This window comes from Terrapene carolina, unplaced genomic scaffold (assembly GCF_002925995.2).
Source record: "Terrapene carolina triunguis isolate 2854851 unplaced genomic scaffold, T_m_triunguis-2.0 Scaffold714, whole genome shotgun sequence".
NCBI lineage: Eukaryota > Metazoa > Chordata > Testudines > Emydidae > Terrapene > Terrapene triunguis.
In genome coordinates, this window is record NW_020665065.1 from 9,905,655 (window position 1) to 9,929,744 (window position 24,090).

The 24,090-nt window shown below is 45.9% G+C and overlaps 1 protein-coding gene across 3 annotated transcripts; it reads right to left on the minus strand.

Moving 5' to 3' along the window:
• Positions 1–395: 395 nt before the first annotated feature.
• Positions 396–19,491, minus strand: ENO1 (enolase 1). 3 transcript variants are annotated; one of them, XM_026660099.2, is made up of 12 exons: positions 19,452–19,491; positions 14,042–14,135; positions 11,404–11,499; positions 8,256–8,314; positions 7,215–7,284; positions 6,635–6,768; positions 5,769–5,991; positions 3,603–3,800; positions 3,023–3,224; positions 2,549–2,657; positions 1,938–1,996; positions 396–861 (listed from the first exon to the last, which is right to left on the minus strand). In XM_026660099.2, the coding sequence occupies exons 2-12, from the start codon at positions 14,124–14,126 to the stop codon at positions 792–794; spliced, it is 1,305 nt and encodes a 434-aa protein (XP_026515884.1). In that variant the 5' UTR covers positions 14,127–14,135; positions 19,452–19,491; the 3' UTR covers positions 396–791. The 3 variants fall into 3 exon arrangements, with proteins under 3 accessions (XP_026515884.1, XP_026515885.1, XP_024060099.1); XM_026660100.2 differs by lacking the exon at positions 8,256–8,314 and adding an exon at positions 8,618–8,676; XM_024204331.2 differs by lacking the exons at positions 11,404–11,499; positions 14,042–14,135; positions 19,452–19,491 and adding an exon at positions 8,618–8,636.
• Positions 19,492–24,090: the final 4,599 nt, after the last annotated feature.

Below are 24,090 nucleotides of genomic sequence, written 5' to 3' on the forward strand. Positions count from 1 at the left end.
TTTGGGCATGTAAGCAGTTTGCACGGAATGCTGAAAGTAAACGAGTGTAATTCTTGTATCAGCTGTCAGGGATGGGAGAGCAAGAACGGGCACGGTGAGAGATGAGGCGGCGGCAGTGGCAAGAGTTCAGAGAATGCCCCAAAGCTTTCTCCTCATGAGTGAGCTCTATTTTCAAGAGGGGCTAACTTGGCTAAGTGAACGCTCAGCAGCAGCACGGCACATCCCTAGATAAATCGATGTGAAGGGCAAAGGCAGCTAAGCCGCAGCTTTTTGTGGGGACAAACAAACACCAAGCATGCCACTAGCCAGGACCTGCAATAGGAGAGACTGGGGACAGGGAAGGGGTGCATGCCAGTGAGACGTCCCATGGAATAACTCCAGGCAACACTCACTGCTGGGTTGTTTGATGCTTTTATTTGCCTCACATAACAACACTACTATTTCTGTTTGCAGGAACCTCAGGCTGCACTGCAAGTTACACAGCTCCACACACTTAAACAGGGGGAAGTATGTTTATGCCCACAGTCAACAAGGTCAAAGTGGGGACTTAAAACATGGTTCCAATTTTTTAATACACAAACCCCCCAGAGGGACTGTTCTACAAAAGCAGCAAAGCGCTTAAGAGCAACAGGTAGAGCTGGGGAACACTAGGTGAAATACAGTCTAGGGTGAGAGGCCCTGCAAACTGGTCTTGTTCCTTCAGCTGCCCTTCTTTCTAATACAGGTAAATAATGATCTAATCAGGTGACTAGTGCTTTAAACCAGAACAGGGGCTGTCTGACCCACACAGCTTAGTTGATACGGGGGTTCCTGAAGTTCCTGCCGGCAAAGCGGGCCTTGCTTCCGAGCTCCTCCTCAATTCTGTTTGGGAAAAGAGGGGGGGAACCAAAAAAAAGAAAAGTGTAAGCACAGAACATGGTACATCTATTTGTATGACTGCTTGACTGGACTGGCGGCAACAACACAGTGATGGAGCAAAACCCACCCAAGAGTAGTAATGTAGAGGACAGTGATCTCACCACACATGCTTGAAACCCTCCCTGTAGGGTTGACATTTCTGCCGTAAAACCAAAGTTCAGCAGCCAACACAAGCTAGCGTGCATTGGACTGTGCCACTGATCCTATGCTGCTTCCACATATGCAGCTGAATTTGGGCTTATTGTCTTTTGTGGGGCACAAGCACCTTGGTGAGAGACAGTATTTTCCTCCATGTCATACGCATGGAAGAGTCAAGAGTCTGCTTAGTAGCTGACCACATGCATTGCATGCTGCACCCCACCCAGCCAGGAACAAGACTTATTCTGCTGACCTTCCCATGAACCGCTAACGTCTACACCTCATGCCAAGCAACTGTCTGGTATTGCAGGATACTTCCTAACTATGATCTCCCCATGGTGTATTCAGTGTTTAAGTGCAGTGCTGCCCATACCAAGGACAGCCAACACAGCAAGCATCAGGCACTGACTAAAGTTGCTGTCAAGGCATAGCATAAGCACAGACGTTGGCTGAGTATTCACGTTTTCTGGGCTAGCATTTCACAGAACTAGGGTTGCCACAGGTCATGAGATAAGGGCTTCTTCATTTGGATAGAGGGACCAAGCTGTGGCTACACCACCTATGCTTATAAGCCCACAGGGACAACATGGAAAGTTCTACAAGGGCCAGCTAGGGACCCCCCCAGTCTGAGCCACTTAGCCCTTGGTATTTGGTCAGTCCAGAATGCATGGCAGCACCCACTGGAGTCTCCCTACAGTCAGCTAGGGAGATCTTAGCCAGCGTTAGCATGTGCCCTGGCATGGCAATGGAGACTGCTGTTTCCACTGGACTCTTGGAGAGTCAGCACAGCAGAGACCAAGTCATCAGATGCATTATACCCTGTTCTTAGAGCAAGCCTGCAGGCTAGACTTAGTCCCCCTCCTCCCCAGAGCAATCCTCACCTCAGGAGCTGATTGTACTTCGCTAGACGCTCTGATCTGCAAGGGGCACCAGTCTTGATCTGAAAGAAAGGTTGAGAAGTTCGTTACTTTGGGGTTAAAAAACAGCTCTGCTCTCGAGAGCTGAAGGCGTGAAGACAAATGCCCCTCCTATGATAGGAGGTGAGAACAATCATGTCCTTAATAATAATGCATCGAGTTGAGCATGGTGGAAGGACGGAAGCGGTCAGAAGTCTGATCGGCTAACCTGAACCAAGCTGGGCGGAAGTTGGATTCCAGCAGGGAATAGTGCACTCACTCATTTTATTGCTGGAAGTTACAACACCAGGAAATCCTGACACACCCACATGGATTGAGCGGAAAGATTCCTCCCTTGTTTTATTAGTGACATCACAAGGAAACAGCCTCTCCACTTACGGAGGAGAAAAAGCGCCAGTATGTTTCACCATAGCTACTATTACAGACTAGCTGGATTCCTGTATAGCAATAGAGGGAAATCCTTGTGCCTCAGAGGTCATTAGGATCATCTGTTTCTTGATACAGAATGGCTTCTGTGCTATGAAAGAAGGAAGCCAGGTGACTAGAGGGGGACCATTCCAGGTACCGATACTGACCTGTCCAGTGCAGAGACCAACCACCAGGTCAGCAATGAAGGTATCTTCAGTCTCCCCGGAACGGTGACTCACCATCACACCCCAGCCATTGGACTGGGCAAGCTTGCAGCTAAAGCAAGAGAAATAGGAGTAAGATTCTGCACCACTTGTACAAAGGATACCAAGTGCCAAGTATGGCTAATGACTGCACGATCCAGCTTCAGGTTCATTCAGTTAATGTGGATATTGGTGTTAAGGATGGAATGATGCACTGCCCAGAAGCGAAACACGCATCCAGCCCATCACTCCATGGGGACTTGTGGCAGGGAATGTTTTACGATGTTTCAGGCATGGCACTGAATACTGTTCCATCAGGAGACAGAGACAGAGTGAGGGGAGAGGGGGGGTGGCGGCGGTGGTATTTGAAGGGAAGGTACTTAGCCACACACTGATGTTATGAAGTTGGTCTGGGTCTATATCTGTAAGGTGACTTACGCCTGCAGGGACTCCGTAACAGAGCCAATCTGGTTCACTTTGAGCAACAGGCAGTTGCAGGATTTCTCCTCCACAGCTTTAGCAATACGCTTAGGATTGGTCACGGTCAGGTCATCACCCACCACCTGAACACCCACGCTGGCAGTGAACTTCTTCCAAGCTGACCAGTCATCCTGGTCAAAGGGATCTTCAACGGACACCACTGAGAAGGTAAGCAGAAGGGGTATTTTAATTAGCAGCCTCAGCATCCAGGAAGAGTTCAAGCTAATTCTAGCCAGGTGATGTTCAGGGTTATGACATCTACTAATGCACCTGACACCTCCCTGCTCAGGACTTTGCATTAGCAGCTTTGAAACTGCATCTTCTGTGGACTAAATCCAAAGCACAAGATTAAAGGCTTTTTTATGAAGTATTTAACCTCCCCCCAACCCCACTCAATGTCTTTAGTTCTACTCCTTTCTGTCCTCTTGCAGTGCACCAAGAGGTGGTGGTGTTGGGGTGGGTGGGAGGAGGAAGACCTGCCAGGGAGTAAACCATCTGTTACTGGCTGCCTGTTAACTGAGCAGCATGTACCACTCACATGGGTAGCTCTTGATAAAGCTCTTGTACAGATCAGCCAGTTGGTCAGGAGTGATGTATCTGCTGGGGTCATCAGGAGACTTGAAGTCCAGGTCGTACTTTCCATCGCGATAGAACTCTGAGGCAGCCACATCCATCCCAATGACCACCTTGTCAGTGTAGCCGGCCTTGCTGATCGCAGTCTTCAGCAGCTCCAGAGCTGGGAGGTTAGATAGTGAGTTCATTATTAAGTTAACTAGGTAACACTGAACACTTTTGTAGAAAATGCATGCTGTAGGCTTCAAGATGATCCACATTCTATTACTGACTTATCTGGGGGGCCTTGGGCAAGTCACTGACCTCTCCTCATCTGTAAAATGAGATTATTCCTTACCAGCCTTTTAGGGGTGTTACAAGGTCTTATTGACCAATGTCTGCACAGCACCTGATACTCCTGGAGCATTTTACCACTTCATTTATCTTTATGAGACCCCATATCAGCCTCACGGAGATACTTAAGAATCTTCACCCACCACTGACATGAAGCCACTTCTGAGGTGGAGTGCAGCAGCCCATATCAACGTCAGCGAACAATTAAAGGACAGGAAATGAATACCATTTCCAGTTTCAACTGTAGGGGGAATTTAGCTAGGCACGAAGTAATGACTTGGCCTGCCTGGATCCTGCCTAGTTTCAACTCCTGCAGAAGCACAGTCGGAGCTGGTAAGGGGAAAGGCATTAACAGTCAAAGTAGTAAATTTAGCCTGATGTTGAGTGGGACAGAAGAGGACTGTTTCCCCCCAGTGATCTGTCAGGGCTCCAGTTACACACTTTCCCCGCTTTTCCTTGGAAATGAGAGGCTATTTCTGACAGGAGGCATGGCTGCTGAATCCTCTAAAACATGATACCACTTGGCTGTCTAAAGAGCAAAGCGCTGGGTGATCACCATGTAACAGAAATATGACCCCACCCCATGACCCCTCCCAGATTTAGAGCGAAGTAGCAGCTGGACCTGCCAGACGGTGTACAGTAACAACTTTGATCAGTACTTTTTAGAAAAGAAAACAGTTGATATTAGAGTAGGGCGAGCTGCAAAAGCAGCAACCGGCACTAACACAAGTCTGTGGAACTCCCAGACCTCAAACAGTTCAGTTAATTGTTTGCTATTTATATTTAAACAGCAGCTTCCTATTAAAAAAGGCCAGTGTATAAAGCCAATAGACTGTCCATTCAGTATCATGAAGGGGAAGAACCTGCCTGTAGATTCAGAGACTCTAGTGTTTGCTCAAGTATCTCCAGTGTCGCTGAAGGGACTGCTGTGTAGAGACTGGACCGTTATGCACCATAGTGGTTACAGTGAAAACTGTCAGTTACACTCAAAACTGAAACAGCTTTCTGCTGCTGCAGAGGTGTTCAGTTCCCCTGTGGCTCGGAGGCTGCTCCCCTGCCACCCACTTGGCAGACACACAGCACTTGCTGTAGGCTCCTCGGTGACTGTATTTTCCATGTTGCTTGAAAGCAGGTCCCCTTTCCTGGAGGTTTGTGCTGTCTCAGGGACTGAGGAATTGGAACAGAGGTCACCTTTGTTCCACTTCCCCAGCAGCTTTTATTGCTCACTGACTATTACAGAGCAAGCTGTCCCTTCTCCCTGGAGCATTCGGAGACAGATCAGCCCCAGTGAAGTCTCTTCACTTATTTACTTTTGAGCAACAGCGACCTTAGGCAGAAGAACTAGAAGAGTTTAACCACACCACTAACTGTCACAGGGGTGTCCTCCACCCAGCGTACACGGCAAATGAAATTTATGGAAAAATTAAGTCACCTTGTTAATCCACGTGAATTCATGGAATGGAGCCACTAGTTCCTACCCGCACATGGCCGAGTTTGTCTCTGTCTCCTGTTGGCAATTTAGCCTTCTGGAGTCAGTGATAGGGAGCAATCAGTACAGCAGGTTTGCACTGGACCGGGCCCTCTTGGGTGAATGGAGGGGGGACGGAGGAGTATTTCCGTGACCATTAAGAGTTAATAGAAAGGAAGAGATCCCTCCCCCAGAGATCAGCAAGACTTTTAGGCCAGTAGCGGACATATTTGGAGTCCATAATGGGCTGAAGCAGCTGAGCCAGTTACACAACCTTGCACACCACCTGGTGGTAAAGTTCTAGTTTCTCCATCCATCTCTGCTTTGTACCTTCTTTGTTCTCCAAGATGTTGGGTGCAAAACCGCCCTCGTCACCCACATTGGTTGCATCCTTTCCGTACTTCTCCTTGATGACGTTCTTCAAGTTGTGGTAGACCTCAGCACCAATACGCATGGCTTCCTTGAAGCTCTCAGCACCAACCGGGAGGATCATGAACTCCTGCATGGCCAGCTTGTTACCAGCATGGGACCCACCATTGATCACATTGAAAGCCTTGACACAGGAAAACAGAGGCAGAGTTAGCTGCTGCACTTCCCCCTCAATCTTTACCCATGATCAATATAGTATAACTAAGCAGTGCAATGAGATATACCCATTTCCCTTTCTACCAAACAAGCTGTCCAGAACACCCACTCTTATCCTGGACCTGTGGAAGTCAATGGAAACACACCCACCGTGTCACAGGTTTGGATCAAACACTGGATTGTTTGGACCCCATGCACTCACCCTGGACACAGAATGCATTCTCATTCTGCATGAAACCTGTGCATGCTCTCCCTGAATAAGGAATCAAGGGAGAGTTGCACCTTAACTCTTGTGTCCCTTGAGTTTACAGTGAAGACCACCATGTATAGGTAGGTCTACTTCATCTGTGCTTTAAACCAAGGGTTACAATCCAGAAGGGTTCCATTAGAAGACCCTCAGACTCCTGAGGCCAAAAGATTACTCTTATTTGGGAGAACAGTGCCTGTGCTAATAATCAGTCTTCCAAGGATAGGGAATGGGATTTTTAAAGCACACACGAGTTAGAAGCAAGAGGCCCTGTGAAAGTCAATGAGACTTCTGCTCCTAAATCACGTAGGAAAATGCCACCCAGGCAGATAAAGTCTCCAAATGTTCGACTCAGGAAACCTACAGGAACTGGCAGGATGACTTCTGGGTTTCCCGCAAGGTCAGCAATGTGACGATACAGGGGGACCCCCTTCTCAGCAGCACCAGCTTTGCACACAGCCAGAGACACACCCAGAATGGCATTAGCCCCGAACTTGGCTGAAACACAAAAGGGAAACATGTTTACATAGACAATGCAAATCCTCCTCAGAAGCGCTATTGTGATAACCATTCTTAAATGCATGAGCCCCAAAGTAAGCTCATTGCAACTCCCCTTTCCTCCACTCCCACTCTAAGACTGCATGAAGTTCAGAGTATCTCACAATAGTTTAGACATGAAATTGTCATGAAAGCCTCCATGGGCACATGCACTGCCAGCATACATCCTAGTAGGTACACCGTACCTACAATCACAGCAGCAGAACTGATGTGTGAAGTGGATGCCTCATTTCTTAACAGCAACTCAATTAGAGATGGCCATCAACTACTTCAGCACCATGATGGAGTGCACTTCTCTTGGCCCCCCTCAAGCAACTTTAGTTACTTTGGATGACAAACCTGGTGCTGAAACGGTACATCTGTGTGTTGTGCAAAAAGACACTTACACTTGTTTTCTGATCCATCCATCTCCAGCATCAGTTTGTCAATCTTCTCTTGCTCCACAACATTTATGTTCTGCAAAGGGAAGAAGAGTGAAACCAAGAAATAAAGCCATGCTGTACAGTTCAAAGCAATCCCCCTTCTCCCATGTCACCTACCTGTGGGTTCCCCCCCAAATTTCAGCTTCAAAAACTGTCACTAATTTGAGGTCAGAAGATATCTAGTGTGTATGTCTGGCAGACATGAAGAACTGCATGAGGGTAACTAAGAAATAGCCGAGCTAAGAGGCTAGACATGCATTGTGGTTGTATGTGAATTTCAGTTTCTAGCTAATTATAGTAGGTCTTGAAGTTGAGTGGATATACCAAAGAGCCAATAGGAAACTCAAACCCTAGTGAATTCCAGCTGCCTTACTCCTGAACTCTGAAGGATATCCTTAAACATGCCTCATTGGAAGGAAACTGCCCTTGCCCTCATCCTGGCCTGGCAAAGGGGCAACCAATGAAGGTTTATGCTCCTCCTCTAGCCTGTACAGAGATCCTAGCTCAGCAAGACCTCTACACTCAGAGTAGGACTTCAGAATAGCTTTAATACAGACGGACTCCTTCAGTCAGACTGAAGCTACATATGAAACCAAACCCTGTGCTTTTTAAAAAAAAAAAAAATCGCTGTCAGAATGAAGTGCCATTACATTTTCATTTTGAATGCTGGACACTAGGAATAAATATGCACTGAGTTCACCATTTAGACGGTTGTATGCAGCAACACATGCAACGTTACCCCAGACTAAGTCGCAGAGGACCAGAACAAGTGATGCTATTCTGGCTAAGTTAGGGTTACATTTGCACTCATTAATGGGAGCAGTTACTGGATTCAGAAGGGAGTTATTTTACATCAATTTGTTCTCATGCACTCACACACAGGCCAGCGACACATCAGGAGATATTCTCCAGCTTCTTGATTTTTTTTTTTAAAGGGACAAAAAAAATAGAGCTAGAAAACGTACTTGCATTAAATAAGGTTAGTTAAATAACGAATGCTCCTACCTTGCTAATCAGTGCAGGTGCAATTGTTTTATTGACGTGCCCAACAGCTTTTGAGACACCTGGAAGGAACAAGCAAATCAATCACTGATCTAATCAAACACAGGCTAAGCAGGCATTAGTAGATGATCACTTGAAAAAAAATCCAACCCCAATCACCTCTCATCCAGCTTCTCCCCCTAACCAAACCTTAGCTTTCACTGCCAAGGCTAAGTTCTTTCAGAAGGTGATCTCAGGTGAGTGGCAAGTTATATCATGGAAATAGCCATCCTCTAGGAATGCCTGCTGAAAGGTTAGTTTGCAAGACCATGCACTGGAGGAGTCTGTCCAAGTGACAGGTTGCAATAAACACACATGACCATTACCTGAGTACAACACGCTGGAGCCAGGAACTCGTTAACATATTTAACAGCTCTGGATACACCTGACAGAAGTGAAATGGACAAGAGAGTAAAGGAAGAGATGAAGGCCCACAGAAGAACACAAAAGCAGACTGTGCAAATGAAGGAAGGACGAGGTCACAGGAGTGCAGAGAAAGTGTCGAAGTAGTTTCAAAGATGAGCAAAATGCTGCATATTAAGCAATAGAACAGAAGCCAGCGGGTTCACAAGGTAGTGCAAGTTGTTGCATCTCCAGCCAATCAAGGTGGATTGTTTCCCCAGCAACGTCTCAATTCTAGAGTCCAGCCTTGAATTTGCAACCCTTCAGGTTCCTATTGGCTGAACATGCCAACTTCTGGATAAGGAGGCCATTAGGACACTTAAGGAAAAGGGCTGCTCCTGTAAGTGCATGTGGGGTGCCAGAGGAGGGGAGGATTTTTTCTTTGAGGGTTTAAACAAACAGACAACTGGGTGTTTAATATCTGCAACCCTGTCTTGTTTGACTATTGGAGCATCATCGTAATCCAGGCCTAGCTGAGGCAGAACCACTTTGCTTTTACATTAGAGTCCCCAGTTGGAAGAGTGGATAATGTTACACTGAACATCAGAGCCTACGTGCAGATATTAAAGCTTTGTCTTTTGCTGAAGCAGTTGGTGCCTGTACAAAATGCCGCATGTCAGCCAACATTTTCCTAGGGTTTAAAAAAAAAAAAAAAAAAAGAGGATGAAAGAGAAATGGGGGTTCTGAACACAACGCCACACCAATTCTGTGCATAACCCTGCGCATCCCAGCTGTTCAACCTGCACTCCACTGAGTCTATTGTACCTGCCAAGTACACAATGACAGAAGACCAATCCACTCCCAAATCCAGGTAGGTTCTGCTTCTTTCCTCCATCAGCCAAGACCATAGTAATTAACCAGTCAACCAACACCAGCCTAGTGACACTGATCGCCTCCCCTGTGATGAGTGTTCTCAAAGATGATCTGAGCAGACAAGGGCTTCAAAGGTTCCTTTGTTCAGAACACATGGAGCAGGTGAGGTAAAAGGCTGCTAAGCCTAGCAAAGCCTGATTAAATCTGCATTATTAAACAGCCTCTGATGACTTACAGAAGGCTTTCCAAAGCAATCTGTTTGGAAATATTTCTATTGTATTTCCTACACTCCACTCCTCTTTGTTCTTTATTAGTATCTTGGAGAGTCTGTTGGCGCCTGCTGCTTATTCCCTACCTGACACAAATAATGAAGCAGAAGGCTAGGATTCCAGATGCAGAATACGCAGCAGGAGCAGATAAGCCCTTAAAATTCTATTTGAACAAGGCAACTCCTAGCCACATGAAGTGTTTATGGGACTGCTTCCAAACACTATATAGGCTGTTCTGTTAAGTTGTAGACAGCACAAGCTCTTCAATTCTCCTAGGAGGCTTTTCTTAACCATCCTGCCCAGATCAAACTCTGCTTTGGTAATCTGGGCATATTTGAAGTTAATTTCATCTGAGCAGTGAGATAGTAAGGACAAACAGTTCCATCTCGCCAGACCAGAATCGAAGAAATCTTTACTGCAATGGAGTTTGACGCACCATAGAGGCCTCCAACCTTTCCATTTAAAAATACCAGCCCCTCAAGAGTCACAGGAATATCTTCAGTGTTATTTGATCACACTCCCATATAACCAGTCAATTTCCCTAGTGATTTACAACAAGAGGAAAAAGGGAGCTAAACCTAGCCACTCTGATGAACCTTGAAAGCAATACACTGAGAAGCAAGATGTTTTAGGATTACAAACATGTGAAATTGCTCAAGAACTGTATTACCTAAATGCACAGGCTTTCTATACTATTTGATAGGTTCCCTTGGCACATTGGCCTTCACAGTGGTCGTGTACGGATGTACTTTTGCAGACCTTTCCCAAAGGTCAGTTTAAAAAGGCAACTATGCTTTCTCTGAAAACTGAATTTGATCTTCTGCCCCAAACAGGTCACTGCAGCCACGAACAGTTGCATTTAACATCGGACAGCATCTGCAGACAGTCTAAAGCTCACATGCAAGCTCTTCTGAGCTCGGCTCAGGACTGCTCTACCAGATGCTCTTAATGTTTGATTCCATACATCATCCTCATTCTAATAGATTTCCTCCTAAGCCTGGCAGTACATTACACCAATTGTTACCAAATGGTTCAGGGAAGAGCATGCTTCAAGCACTCACCCTACAAGCAGTCTTCCATCCCTATGAAGGATCTTTGTGATTAACTGGCAAATAAGGATAATGGGCTATTGGGGGTGGGTTGTTTAGATGCCCATTAGCCTGAATACATTACGATCTAGCACAGAACGAGCGCCCTGAGGTGTGTCAATATTCAGTGCAGTAGCAAAGTGGGGTAATGAAATAGCCTACTGCATATTGTACTTGAATGCCATGACCAGCTAACAAAAATGACTGAACTCTATATACTCAGGCAAATACAAGCATCGCCGTCTCTTTTTATGGCTAATTTTCTGAGGAAATAGGCATCCACTGCTCCCATTGTTTTCAAGAGGAGCTGTGTGGGTATACTATATTTTTGAACAGCACTTCTGTGCAATGGGTCAACTGACTTGCTGTTAAGGGATTGCAAGTTAGCCTGTAACAATGAAACATGTGCTCAGTGAAGGGGGATGGGATGGAAATATAAAGATGCCAGCGTACTACCTACTACAATAGCACTGGTGAATGAGTGTTTGCCGCAACACCTCCCGCAGAACCTGGACACTGGAAAGGAAAGAATGGATTTACCTTTTCCCAGGAAGCGAGTCTTGTCATTGTCACGGAGCTCCAGAGCCTCATAGATTCCAGTGGAGGCACCACTAGGTACAGCAGCTCTGAACAGACCTGGGTATAGCAGGAGAGAAGAGAGAACAATCTCAGCATGGCAGGATCCAGGGAGGTTCTGCCTGTTCTTCATCCCAACCTAAAACTATTAGTATTGCAAGCACAGGGAATGCTGCGCCTGCCACACTTTGAGGTCTCTCTCCTGGATCAGGAAGAGAGTTACTCTTCCGAGTCATGCTTGGGCAACACAATAAGCCAACGCAGACTGCTCCATGTGCAGATGGGCTGACTATCAAGACTGACAGCTTGCTTCCTTCATACATATAGAAGGCATGAGTCAGGAAAAGCCCATCCGTCATCTGAATCAGCCACCCTTTCCAAGATGAGCTAGGAGTTGGAGGTGTCTAGCTTAACAGTGGTATTATTTCCTAAGTCCCCCCACCCCCCCCAAAAAGAAACCCAAAACTAAAAAAATTCACTTAATTCCCATCAAAAAGCACCATTGCCAGGGCTGGCCCACTAGTTCTATGCAGAGAATCTAAGTTGGATCACTTGCTCTTGGGCGGGCAGGTGTTTGGAGTGGGGCTGTGGGGGGAAGAGGACACCGGGAAGATAGTTTGAGATAGCAGAACAGAACATTGAGAGCACTAGAGTTCATGCAGTCTTTATTGTGAGTGAGGTTCCAGCTTTGATCTCTCTAGCCTTCCTCTCTCAAGCAGAAGTCTGGTATGGAGTGTCATTAAGAGAAGGAATTCATCTTTCCAGGCCCAGAGCTAAGCTGTTTGGTTAATGCATTTCAGCTATTCTGATTGCTCATTCCAAGCCACGCTCGTATGGGTTTGGACAATTGAAGTGTCTGATCTCGTAAGATACGGAGCAATAAGTAACAAAGACCCAATGAGTAAGGGTGGAGGGAAAAGGCCTTGCAGCAACCAAAACAGATGAAGGATGTTAGATATACAACCACAATTACAGCTAAGCAGCTGTCTAGTCATGTCTGTGTCCACATTAAACAGCTACACAAAGTTACAGCAAAGGGAAGGGTGTTGGCAGATGTCATTAGGCAGGCAGTGCAGCAAGGGACCTGGAGCAGAGCTAACTTCAGCGGATGAGAGATAGCCACAACTTCCTGTAATTAAGCAGAGCTTCTAGAGGGAAAGCAAGAATGTACAGGCATAGAGCGGAGTTTGCCAAAGCCCAATGTTGTGGGAGTTGTGAGAGCACAGAGGAGCAAGAGACACTGGTAGTTGTTAAAGTGGGGGGATAAGATCCCTGCTTACACTGGGATTTTGCTCCAGCTACACCATCAGTGAAGCTTATCCTAGTTTCAAGCAGAAAGCCCCATTGATGCAAACGCTAGAGGTTTGAATTACTGAAGTACCAACTGCTGGACTATTGATACATCTTGTCCTGGGGCTCCTACTCATCGATGGTTGGGAAGCCTTACACAGACAGCTCTGTTCACAAGACATGACCATGAGTATATTTGAAGGAAACTCCTCACTGTCCATGCTCAGGTTAATTATGCCACTGAATCCATACAGATAAAATAGGATAAAGATCTTTCTTGTAGCTTCCGTCATCACTGCAGCTTAATGTATTCAGTACAGAGTTAGATGAGGGGAAACAGAGAATTTCACTCTCAGTTTGGGTTTGCATTTTCGTATCAGTGCTAGCTTAGGAGACATTCAGATTCTGAGACCCATTCACCTGCCATTTGTTTCTCAGGCTGAAAGATTACTAGTTATGTTTAAAGTAGAGCTTCTCTCCACCACTCATCAGCTCTTCTAGCAGCTGAAGCTCAATGCGGCACTTCACAGTAACTCCTATGGCTATAGATACTCACATCAAATACATGATTACAGGATCATGCAGAAGAGGCTGGGAGAGGGAACCCCTGAAGTGCACACGTTGAGTGCCAGAGAGAAAACAAGTGTAGTGACAGGTCATGTAAGGTTTGTATGGTTCTCCCATGCCTCAGTGCGGCTTAAATGCAAAAGTTTCTGGCCGTAATCTGGGGGTTAAAGTTCCTCCCTGGAGTTGCACTAGAGATGAATTTATCCCCTATTATTCATGAAGCCTGACTCAAGCTGACCACTATTGGTCAAGTAATTTGCGGTTTAAATCATGCTGGTGCACATCAGGTTTCTAACAAAGCCACCAAGACCAATAGCTAAAGATAGGAGACTTCCCTTGGCAGAGACATACTGGGCTGAGATGTGTTCCTTTCTAGCACAATAGGGCAAGCCTGGAAATTTCCGCTTTTCCCATTTAATTATTTCATCCATCCTAGGAGACAGAGCAGACTGAAATATATCGGGCTTTAAAGCACCACTTTTCACAGCCGTTTTGGCTGCTATCCTAGTTGGTTTGCATCCCTCTCCTCTAAATAGCCTCCCATATAAGTCAGCCTCAGACCCCGCCAGCAAGCAGGAGCCCCATGAAGAATGAAAGGAGAGTTCACCATAGCACGTGCGCAACACTGAACTCATTGTTGGCTGTGAGGTTCTGTACCAATCATCTTCCTACTTCAGACTGATGTAGGCAGCCCATACTGATGATGTGGCAGGAGTAGAGGGACCTAGGCAGAAACAAGACTCACCTTTGCTGGTATAGAGGTCTACCTCCACAGTGGGGTTCCCACGTGAGTCAAAGATTTCACGAGCAAAGATCTTGAGTATGGACATTTTGAATATCTGCCAAGAAAAAGAAGAAAAAGATTTAATATTCTGAAAGACAGACACATGGAACAGGAACCCTTAGTACCACTAAAGGTCACGTATGCAGTTCCATCAATATCGCTAGTCACTTTTTTTTTTTTTTTTAAGTTCCTGTTGGCACAGGAGAAAGTCACCATCAAATCTCTTCCCTCTGCTAAGGTATCAGTTATGAGTTTCGGGTAGTATAACCTGTTCATTGAGGCTGGGATTTTCCAAGGAGCCTAAGGGAGTGAGATGCCCAATTCCTTTAGGCTCAATTCCCTTAGACTCCTTAAAAGATACCAGCCTTAGATAATAATGGAGCAACCTTGACGACTTTTGTTGAGAGAGACTTCAGTGCAGGAGCTCCCATTTAGCCCATGTAAGAGCAGATTCTGGGAGCTGGATGTAACCAAATCCTGAAATGGAAAGAGGCAGCTATGTGTGTTAATTAGTTATGTTTCCAGTCAAGGGCAAGTTACTGTATGGCTAGTTTCCTCTGCATTTGATATGAAGCATGTTAATGTTCTCCTCCATTTGGAGGAGGAACTTTTGTTTCACATCTAGTTTTCTGCATACACTTTTTTCCCTTGTAAAACAATACACCACCCAAAACACACCCAGCAGGAAGTGATCCTTCAGTCAAGGACCTATTAAATTCTTACTAAGTGATACTGTGCCTTTACAGTGAATCTTGGAGCAATAGTTCACTAAGCAGATCAAGGGTTCAGGATCAGTTTTTATAAATACCACTCTCACTTCAATTACCAGAGAAGCCATAATACACTCTGAAATCAGTTTCCATTTCCAGCCATTCAGCTAAAGCCAGCAGCACAGATTAACTAGGGCAGACTACAGAGAAAACACCCTTCATATCTACCTCTGCTGCATTTCCAAGGTGAACATCCAAGAAGGATATGCTGGCATGTCATTTCCTTGCATGTTGTTGCCTATTATAGGCCTAAGCTACCTGCTTTGTAACACTAACATTGCTCTAGCTGTGATGCTAAAACCTTTGCAAAGGAGATCATTTTTGGGGAAATAAATGTTTTTCCATTTTCAAGGTTAAAAAAAATTTCAAATGTCCATTGTGCTCCCTATCACTCCACTGACTGGACGTACTTTCAAACTGGCTGTGTTCCTATTAGCTACTCCCCTCAGCCCATTTGTTCGAGAACAGGCATTATTTACTGCAGTTATAGAAGCTTGGCAATGTTTTAAAGCAACTCATGCAAGTGCCTGTATGCCATGATTTAGCAGTGAGGTTAGTTTCTTTAAAGAGAGCAGGGCTTAGTCTCAAATAAAAATTGCATTACAGGGAAATAATTGCAAGCTTGTTTGTTTAGCAAATCAGTTATACAGGAGTGGTCATGAATCTGCCTTTGAGATGACATAAAAGGCTCATGGGACAGGTGTTAAAATGCTGTGATTACAGGCATGAGATTGATTTTGCCTTCCTCTCTTTCAGGAGCTACCCCTCTTCCCAAAATTATGTCCTTAATCTCTCCCCACTACAAGTTAAGACAGCAGCTTTGTTTAGTCCCTTAACTTTCAGCCCTCTCTGGTTCATTTGGCAGTGAGGTAGTAGAAAACCTGGAGATGAAAGGATTTTAAATCTGTTTTTCTGCTCTATCCTAAGAGCCTTAAACTGAGACATCAATTTTCATAAACAGGTTTGTATGAAGAGTCCTGGAGTATTAGAACCCTGACCTCTAGCCCACCCTAGCAAGTATCCAGGTAATTAACATTCCCCCTCTTTTCCTTGCTGTTTTCCAGTGCACAGACCTCCTCGATGCTGTTTAGTGGCTAACATGAATTATTGCCCTTCCTTGATGCAGGAATCCCTCCTTTATCCTAGAAAGGCTGCTTTTAATGCAAAACTGATTAGGCTCTTGCATACGCTGCCTCTTACTTTCATTTTCAGGGCTGCATCTTGATCAGAACGCATCAGATCAGATGCACCACCCTTGGCAGGATATGCCAGTTTACAGGGGAATCTAGTTGCATAACATATAAACTGTTCCTTTTTTTAAAAAAGGAGACATGCTACCCCAGGAAATACTCATTTCCCACAGTTGCAATGATAATCAGGCATTAATATTACTCTATTACTCAAATGTCCTTGAGAAGTGACCTCCCCAGAAGCCTCTCCCCTTCCTTAGCAGCTATACTCAGTTTACAGCACTGCAGTATTTCAGACCTGCACCAAACCAGTTTTATTTTAACCCTTGTTGAACCTCTTCACTCCTGTCTTCAAAGAGTCATTTTGCCCAGGGGATGGTTGGTAGGAAACTGCATCTGTCTACAAGATACAGTCTAACTCATCATGAGTTCAGCATAAATCATTTGCTTCCATGAACTGCCTGCTTGGACAACCATGATTCAATCAACCACAGCTATAGAGGGAAAAAGGAGAACAAGCATGAGCATGTCACAGCTGTGCTTAGGTCTGCTTCTGTTCATTTCATTGGTTACATAAGTGGGGAGACAGGGCTGTAAAAACAGGAAGCCTCCCCTGAGAGAGCATTCTGGAAAGCAGTAAGCTCACATTTACCATTCCAAGCCTCCAATGCTTCATGACAGAACTAACCAGAAATGAGTCAAACCTGTGGAGTGGCTGTCTTATAAGTGATTTTCAAGTTACATATATTCCCCCATTTATTTCTGTGATCGACTCAGTCAGTGGTCCTCTGTAAAATGAGGGGATACCTGCACCCATTTAGAGAGGTGTGGTCTAGCATCTGGAAATTAAGGAGTCCCAAATTCTAATCCCACTGACAAACCAAATCCCTCCATCCCTCATCCCATACTGTATATGGGAACAACACACCTACCAGACGGATAACAAGTATTATGTGAATGCCTGGTGTACTTTAACTATATGATTACACTGATTGAGAGAGAGATTATTGGGCCAGCTCTTCAAAGGTGGTGTTTTTACAGCAAGATGACCTTAACGACTTACATAGAGATTAAAAATAAAACACTGTCTCTCACCTCCACTAGGCTATTACAGCAAGATACCTCACTGGAGTTCACTATCTTGCTGTAAAAACTCCCTTTTTTGGGCAGTGAAATCAGCCTAAAGGTAAGGGACAACCTTTGCAGATGCACATAAAAGGCGATGGGACAATGAGATCATCCAAATCAGGGGGGTACCCACTGCAGAACCTCGCATGCCTTGCCACGGAAGATGCAACTGTACAGAATGAGGGTTGCAAGCTATTTGCTGCAACTTCCATTTGGGGCTGAAAAGCACATCCTGGGGACTTCTGCAGACTCGCAAGGCTCCCCAACCGTATCTTCCTCTCTGGATAAGACTGACAACATCACATCCAATTATGAACAGTTCCAGTAAGATTAGGCTCTGACCTATTACTTCCACTCTTTAGCCTTCCAGAGAGGATAGGTATGGGTCACCAAGGAAGATTTCAACAAGGGTACCGTCAGATTCCATCCCATGTATTCCTCATTCATCCCTATGCCCTAACTGTGATGCAACTATAAGAATGCTGCTTGGCATCTATCATAGCAGGGAATGCAGGAAGTCAGGAAATAACAGACTACTCAGAATCAGTTTTTTTAATAAAATGGAGATCAAGGACTGAATTGCCTCAATTCGTGGTTTTGGAAATGAAATATCAGTACTTCCCGTACAGCTCAAAACCCATATCCCTGCCCTGTGACTCAGCATGTTAAGTAACAGAAAGAAATCTCTGAAGTCTGGATGACTAAAAACTTCTCCTGACCATCTGCACAAACCCCATGAAAGTCAAAAGGAGATTTTCCACTACTAGTTTTCACACTCCGATGAAGACTGTGGTAACCCCTGGCAAGTATTAGGCAGCCACCTTTCTTGCAGAACTGTTCTACAGATAAAAGCAACGTTTAATTATTTTCACTGTTAAGATTTCATAGAAACATAAGAATGGCCATACTGGGTTAGACCAACGGTCCATCTGGGAACGTATGTTGGTCAAGAATGGTGATCTAGAAATAAATTAAATATTTGAAAAGCAGAGCAGAAGGACAGCTACTGTTACAAAAGAGGGAAAGGTTCAAAGCTGTAACATACTACACAGCCGCTGTTAATAATTAAAGCCTGCTGCAAAATACTCAATAGTTTGTACCCATCATCTTAACCAACGGTTACTGAACTAAGAAACCACTCCTTTGCATTGTGACTCACCTTTCTCAGTAACACTCCTACTAAAAGTCTTATAAGCATCACGAAAAAAGGGAGTAATTGGTAAGCACATAGATTAGAATACTCTTGTGAGTCATAAGAAGCAGGTTGAAAAAGGCACCATTCCCACTGTGAGACCACAGGCTGATTGGCCTGCAAGAGTCCTGCAACCATCAGCATGGCCCAGGGGCCTACAGGCCTTGTAAATCAATACATCGTCCCTGCAACGTAAACCTGCGCAGAAGGGGACTTGGTATGTGAGGCACGAAAGCTGCTGCTATGCCAGCTGCTTAACCCTAATATTTCAGCTGTACTGGCTTTCCCTGGGCTCCACATGGCTTTGAACATTTGTCTGTAGACACTGTCTGTTAATAAAACCCACACAACCAAGTGACGTTTGGGGCGTTTTTTTGGGAGGGGTGGTGGTGGACAAGAGAAAGATGCAGCAAGGGGTGGAAGGTGCAAAGAGGAAGAGGGAAATCTCTTACCCAGGGAATATTTATTTGTAAACTGGTCAGTTTCACTGCCCCCCAGCAAGAGATCCCTCAGGTTAGCCCAGGGCAAAGTACACAAAAATCTGATTTAACTGCGGATTGAATCAAGTGCCTTGTGGGGGGCCAGGGAGGTTTAACATGCACAAATGTGGAAACCAGGGCAGGGGCACGTGTGTAGCCTCTGGGGGCTGCAAAACGTAGCAGCAAGGATCCCGTTTGAAAGAGAGAACGGACCATTTCTGCCCATCCCGCCTCTTACACGAGTCACTGGGGTGCAGTTCTTTCCCCCGACTAGAGGGTCCCCGCGGGGCTGGCAGCAGGCTCAGGCCTAGGCTGCAGGAGGCCCCGAGCCGAGCCGCCGGAGGAAGCGGTTGCAGCAGCGGCGCGGCGAGCCAGGCCTCTGCAATGGGCAGGGAAGCGAACAGGGCACCAATGCGGCGCCCGGAGCCGGCAGCATTTAACAGGCGGCGCCGGCTGTGCATCCCCCCCCGATGCACCCTGGCTTTGCACGGGCCGGCTCTGCCGCACCCTGGGCGGGGGTTTTTTTTGGGGGGGGGGGAGCCAGGCCGCCCCCCCTCGCTCGACGCGCCCCCGCCCGGGGCTGGGGGGGTGCAGCCAGGCCGCCCCGCTTACCTGAGCCGCAGTGGCGCTAGCAGCAGCGGAGGAGGAGGAGGAGGAGAGTCACGCTCAGCTCGCGCTCTAAGGCAACTGGGGAAAATGCGGCCGGCTCGCGCTGGGCTATAGTCCATCCCATGCAGATTAGGAGCTGCCAGCCCGGCTCCGCATTGGCTGGCCCTGCCCACTCGCCCGTCTCTGATTGGCCGCGCGGGGGCTCGCGCCAGCCCCAGCCCTTAGGCGCGTGCGCTACGTGCCGGCCTGGCCCCGGCTGGGCTTTTAGTCATGGAAAATCCCATCGCGCGGCGCGGGGTGCAGGCCCTGCGCTCTCCGCCCGGCGCTAGGCAGGAGCAGAGTCAGCAGTTGCATCGACCCCCAAGCTGCTCAAGGGGCCCCCGCTTTACTGTTCCACCCAAATACCATGCATCTCATTGAGCCTGGGCTTTTGAACAAGGGCATTCGTGTGTGTCGTGTTGGTCCATTTTTTTGGTTTGTGGAAATAATGCAATTAGTCCTGGATAAAGGGGGGAGCCCTCAAAAGATTCCTGTTTAGGGGCCCGCATGGTTGGATGGATGGATGGACTAGGACCGCTTTTGACCAAATGCACCAGGCAGCAGCTTGCAGGCACCGTGCAACCCAGTCACAGGCTAAGCACAAGCATTTAAGGAGTACACAGCTCCGGAGGAGAATAATCAAGGAAGGTGGAAGGAGTAGGCCAGTTTGCACCCCAGTTTTTGGTAGCACATGATTATCCACTCAGAAAGCTACAGTCTCAGCTTTAACAAAGCCAAAATAGGTACCAGACAGTGGAAAAGTGCAGCTCAGGGGAACAACTGGGGGCAATTGCAATGACTTGGACAGTACTAGGTTATATTTTGAAAAATACTATTTTCCGTTCATAAAGCTGAAGTCAGCTCTAGCAATATGATTTATCCTGGCTGAACCAAAGGAACAGGACCTGGGGAAGAGCAGCTAAGAGTAAGATAACTTACGGAGTATGCAATATGTTTGCCAGTTCCTAGCAAGAATTTTCATTCATCCCCTCCCCCCCAACATTTTTATCCATTCCAAGCTCTAGGAAAGCCAAAGGATCAACCATAGGAGAAGCCACATACAAAAAGTTGGGGGAAACGAAGGCAGGTGGAAGAATCCATGAACCCAGCAGACACATTGATGGGGGACAGCAAGACAACTACCAAAAATGTCATGTCTTCCTGTTAGTGCTTGTTCCAGTGGGACTGAGTACTGGAGAAGTGTAGCTAGAGGTAATGCTAACCATGGAGAGCATTCAGTTAGGGTAGCAGTTCACAGCAAGGCATTTTGTATTTTATTAACCATTCAGAAACTCAGGCCCTAAAATCTGGGAAGGCCAAAGAATCAGAGATTGGAAAATGTAGCTAACATATTTCATTTGCCACTTTGCAAGATTTCTGTGGCTGGAAAGCAGTGGTGATACTGAAAGGGAAAGGGGATTTCCTTGCCTCTCTGGAGGTTTCACCCCTCATCCCTACCTCTAGATTCAGCTAAACCACACCTCTGGGGATGACTTGCAGCCCTGTCTTATAAAGAGATTTGAAAAGCAATTTTCCATTTTTACATAGAGAACAAACCAGAACATAGCCCCTCTTGGTGTGGCATCCAGGCTCTGTTATACCAAATATTTTAAAAATACAAATAATACAAAGCTACCCTCTGTAGGTAGCACAGAAACTGTCACCCATGCTTTAATTAGTTTCCCTTCTCCCTCCCCCCCCAAAAAAAATCTCTGGAAGAGGATGTCCCTGTACAGTTATATCCCCTTTCTACAGATGGCTGGGAGAACTGTTCCTTGTTAACAACATAGGTCCCAATCCTGCAAACGCTTATGGGCATGAGCTCATCGGGACTACTTGTGTGCATAAGGGTCTGCAGGATCAGAGCCACCATTGTTAACAACAGGCGTTTTGGTGTCCAAAGAATACTGGATCCATGCAAAGGGGAGTTTTTTGTTCTGTGGCAAAGCTCTCAGGACTAGATCCACAAAAGGGACTCAGACTCAGCGTTGCAATGCCTAATGCTGAGGCGCCCTGCCGCCGAGTGGAATCCACAGCCATGAGTTAGGTGCCCAGGCTCCCTATACAATGCACGTGGAGAGTTAGGTGCCTTTAAGAATTGGATTCACAAAAGCCAGCATATCAAGCGGGGAGCCGCTTAAGCTGGCCAGTAGCAAGTGCTGAGGAGGAGAGGGATGTCCTAAGCCCCGCCCCTCAAAGGGCTTTATTTCATGATAATGACTGTGCAGCAGTGTAAGTCGAAGGATTTAGGTGCCTACATCTGGGCTGGAGGGAGGCGCCTCCCTCCACTTAGAATTCACAATCATATACCTGCTCCTGGCGTTAGCTGCCTAAGCCCTTTCTCACAAAAAAATGAGGTGACGCCCCACCCCTTTAAACTTTCAGCCCAGTGGTTAGACCACCCACCCTGCATTGTTTTGTGTGGAGTCCAGTCCGGTAGGCAGCTTCTGAGAATGCCTAGAGGATCGGGCCGCACAAGCAAGATAGGTGGGGTGATGCCTAGATTGAGGCTTCTGCTGGGGCTTAGGTATGAGCTAGGCACCCAAGCGCCTAGACTGAGGCAGCTGTGCATATGCTCACTGGCAGATTTTTAGGGGGATTTTCCAGTGGAAATTTAGGTGCCTAGGGACTTTAGGCACCTACACAGTTAGGCAGCACCTGAGCAGAGGTTTTGAGAATCTACGGTTTGGATTTAGATGGCTAACGAGGCTCTGCTCCAAAGGCCATTGAAGTCCTTGGGAATATGTCTGTTGTTTTTAATGGGCTTTGGATCAGGACCTGAGTGGCTTTATATTTGAGAAAAAGGCCATAGATCTGTTGGTTTCAATATATATATATATTGGAGGGAGGGATTTAAAATGTTTACTGATGTTAAAATCCAAGCTAGGGCCCTGTGAGGTTTTTACCCACGAAAGCTTATGCCCAAATAAATCTGTTAGTCTTTAAGGTGCCACCAGACTTCTTGTTGATCCTGCAAAGGTTTATGCATGTATGTAATTTTACTCAGGTGAGTAGTCCCACTGAAATCATGTGAAGCCTCACCTGAGTAAACTTACATACATGCATAAGTGTTTGCAAGTTAGGGGCTGGTAGCAATACATAAAATAGGAATCATGGCTACAATGCATACACAGAGGGAAAATACATTAATGCAAGTATCAGGGGGTAGCCGTGTTAGTCTGTATCCACAAAAACAACAAGGAGTCCGGTGGTACCTTAAAGACTAACAGATTTATTTGGGCATAAGCTTTCATGGGTAAAAAACCTCACTTCTTCAGATGCATGGAGTGAAAGTTACAGATGCAGGCATTATATACATTAATACACACACCTAGCAAAGGCACCAAGAAATTGTATGGGAAACAATTTTAAAGTATTGAAATTGAGATTTGGAAACGGAACAGTTCAGACAATTATATTCATTGCATTTGGTCACATAGTGCCTCTTATGCACAGATTTCGGCGCGCTGCACTGTCATTAAAATGAAATAAAGCACAAGAAAGAGGGTATGTCTACACTCGGCAGCTATGTGGGCATAATTACATAGTGCAGATACAGCCTATACCGACAGAAGGGGCTTTTCCATCGGTGTAAGAGTACCACCTCCCGAACAAGCACAGCTGACAGGGGGCTAGGTCACCATAGCTACATCGATCAGGAGTCCGGATTTTTCAACCCTTGACCACTGTAACTATGTTGACCTAAATTTTAAGTGTAGGCCAGGTCTTAGTTAAGATGCCAGGCCAAATACAGACTTTGACTGAAAGTCAGCCAAAGTCAGAAAAACAAATATGAGTGGGAAGATAACGGATCCCATTGGTGAGAAAATGAGTCTTAACTTTATTATTCGAGGTAGGTGAATATTGACAAAAACATACTGTGAAATTTCACTTGGATTTTGAAACAAATCCATTTGAACTGTCCTCACACCTTTTTGCGTTCACCATCCGTGAAAGCCAAGAATCAGTTTTCACCGGCAAATGTTTGTGGAAGGCAAATTTCGAAGTCATGTGTACACCTATTTGTGGGAAATGTGCACGCAGGAAGTGCTCATGTACTCAGCGGGTCAGGGCATTCACAAAAATCACATGACTTATCTAACCTATCGCAACTAAGCAGCACAGCTAGAATAGCAGGTTTCAAGTAACGGTTCATTACCAAGCCACATAGTAAAAAATGTTTGACAGAATTACATGATGAATACCTTTGAGGAATTGCAATATGTTCAGACATTCCATGAAGAAACAAATTCATCAGATAAAAGTATTAAATGAGAATTATTTGCTCTGTTATTTATTAGTAGTCTAGTCTGTAAATGAACATAGTGTTCACAACAAATAAAATATGCAGAACAGAATCCCAGCTCTGGAAATTAGTATGTTGCTTCTGTGGAGCCAGTGGTGATCCCTCCTTGAGGTGTTTAATAAGAATGTGATGATTTACACAAGTCATCCCCCACTGAAAGGGCCGTTGAGAGATGCTGTTCCTCTTTGGATTCACTGAATCATCTTTCACTATCAGCTGTTCTCAACCTACAGCTGGTGAAGCCCTGCTGGGTCCATTGCTCCTGTCCATCATGCTAAAGGTTTGGCCGGAACCAGT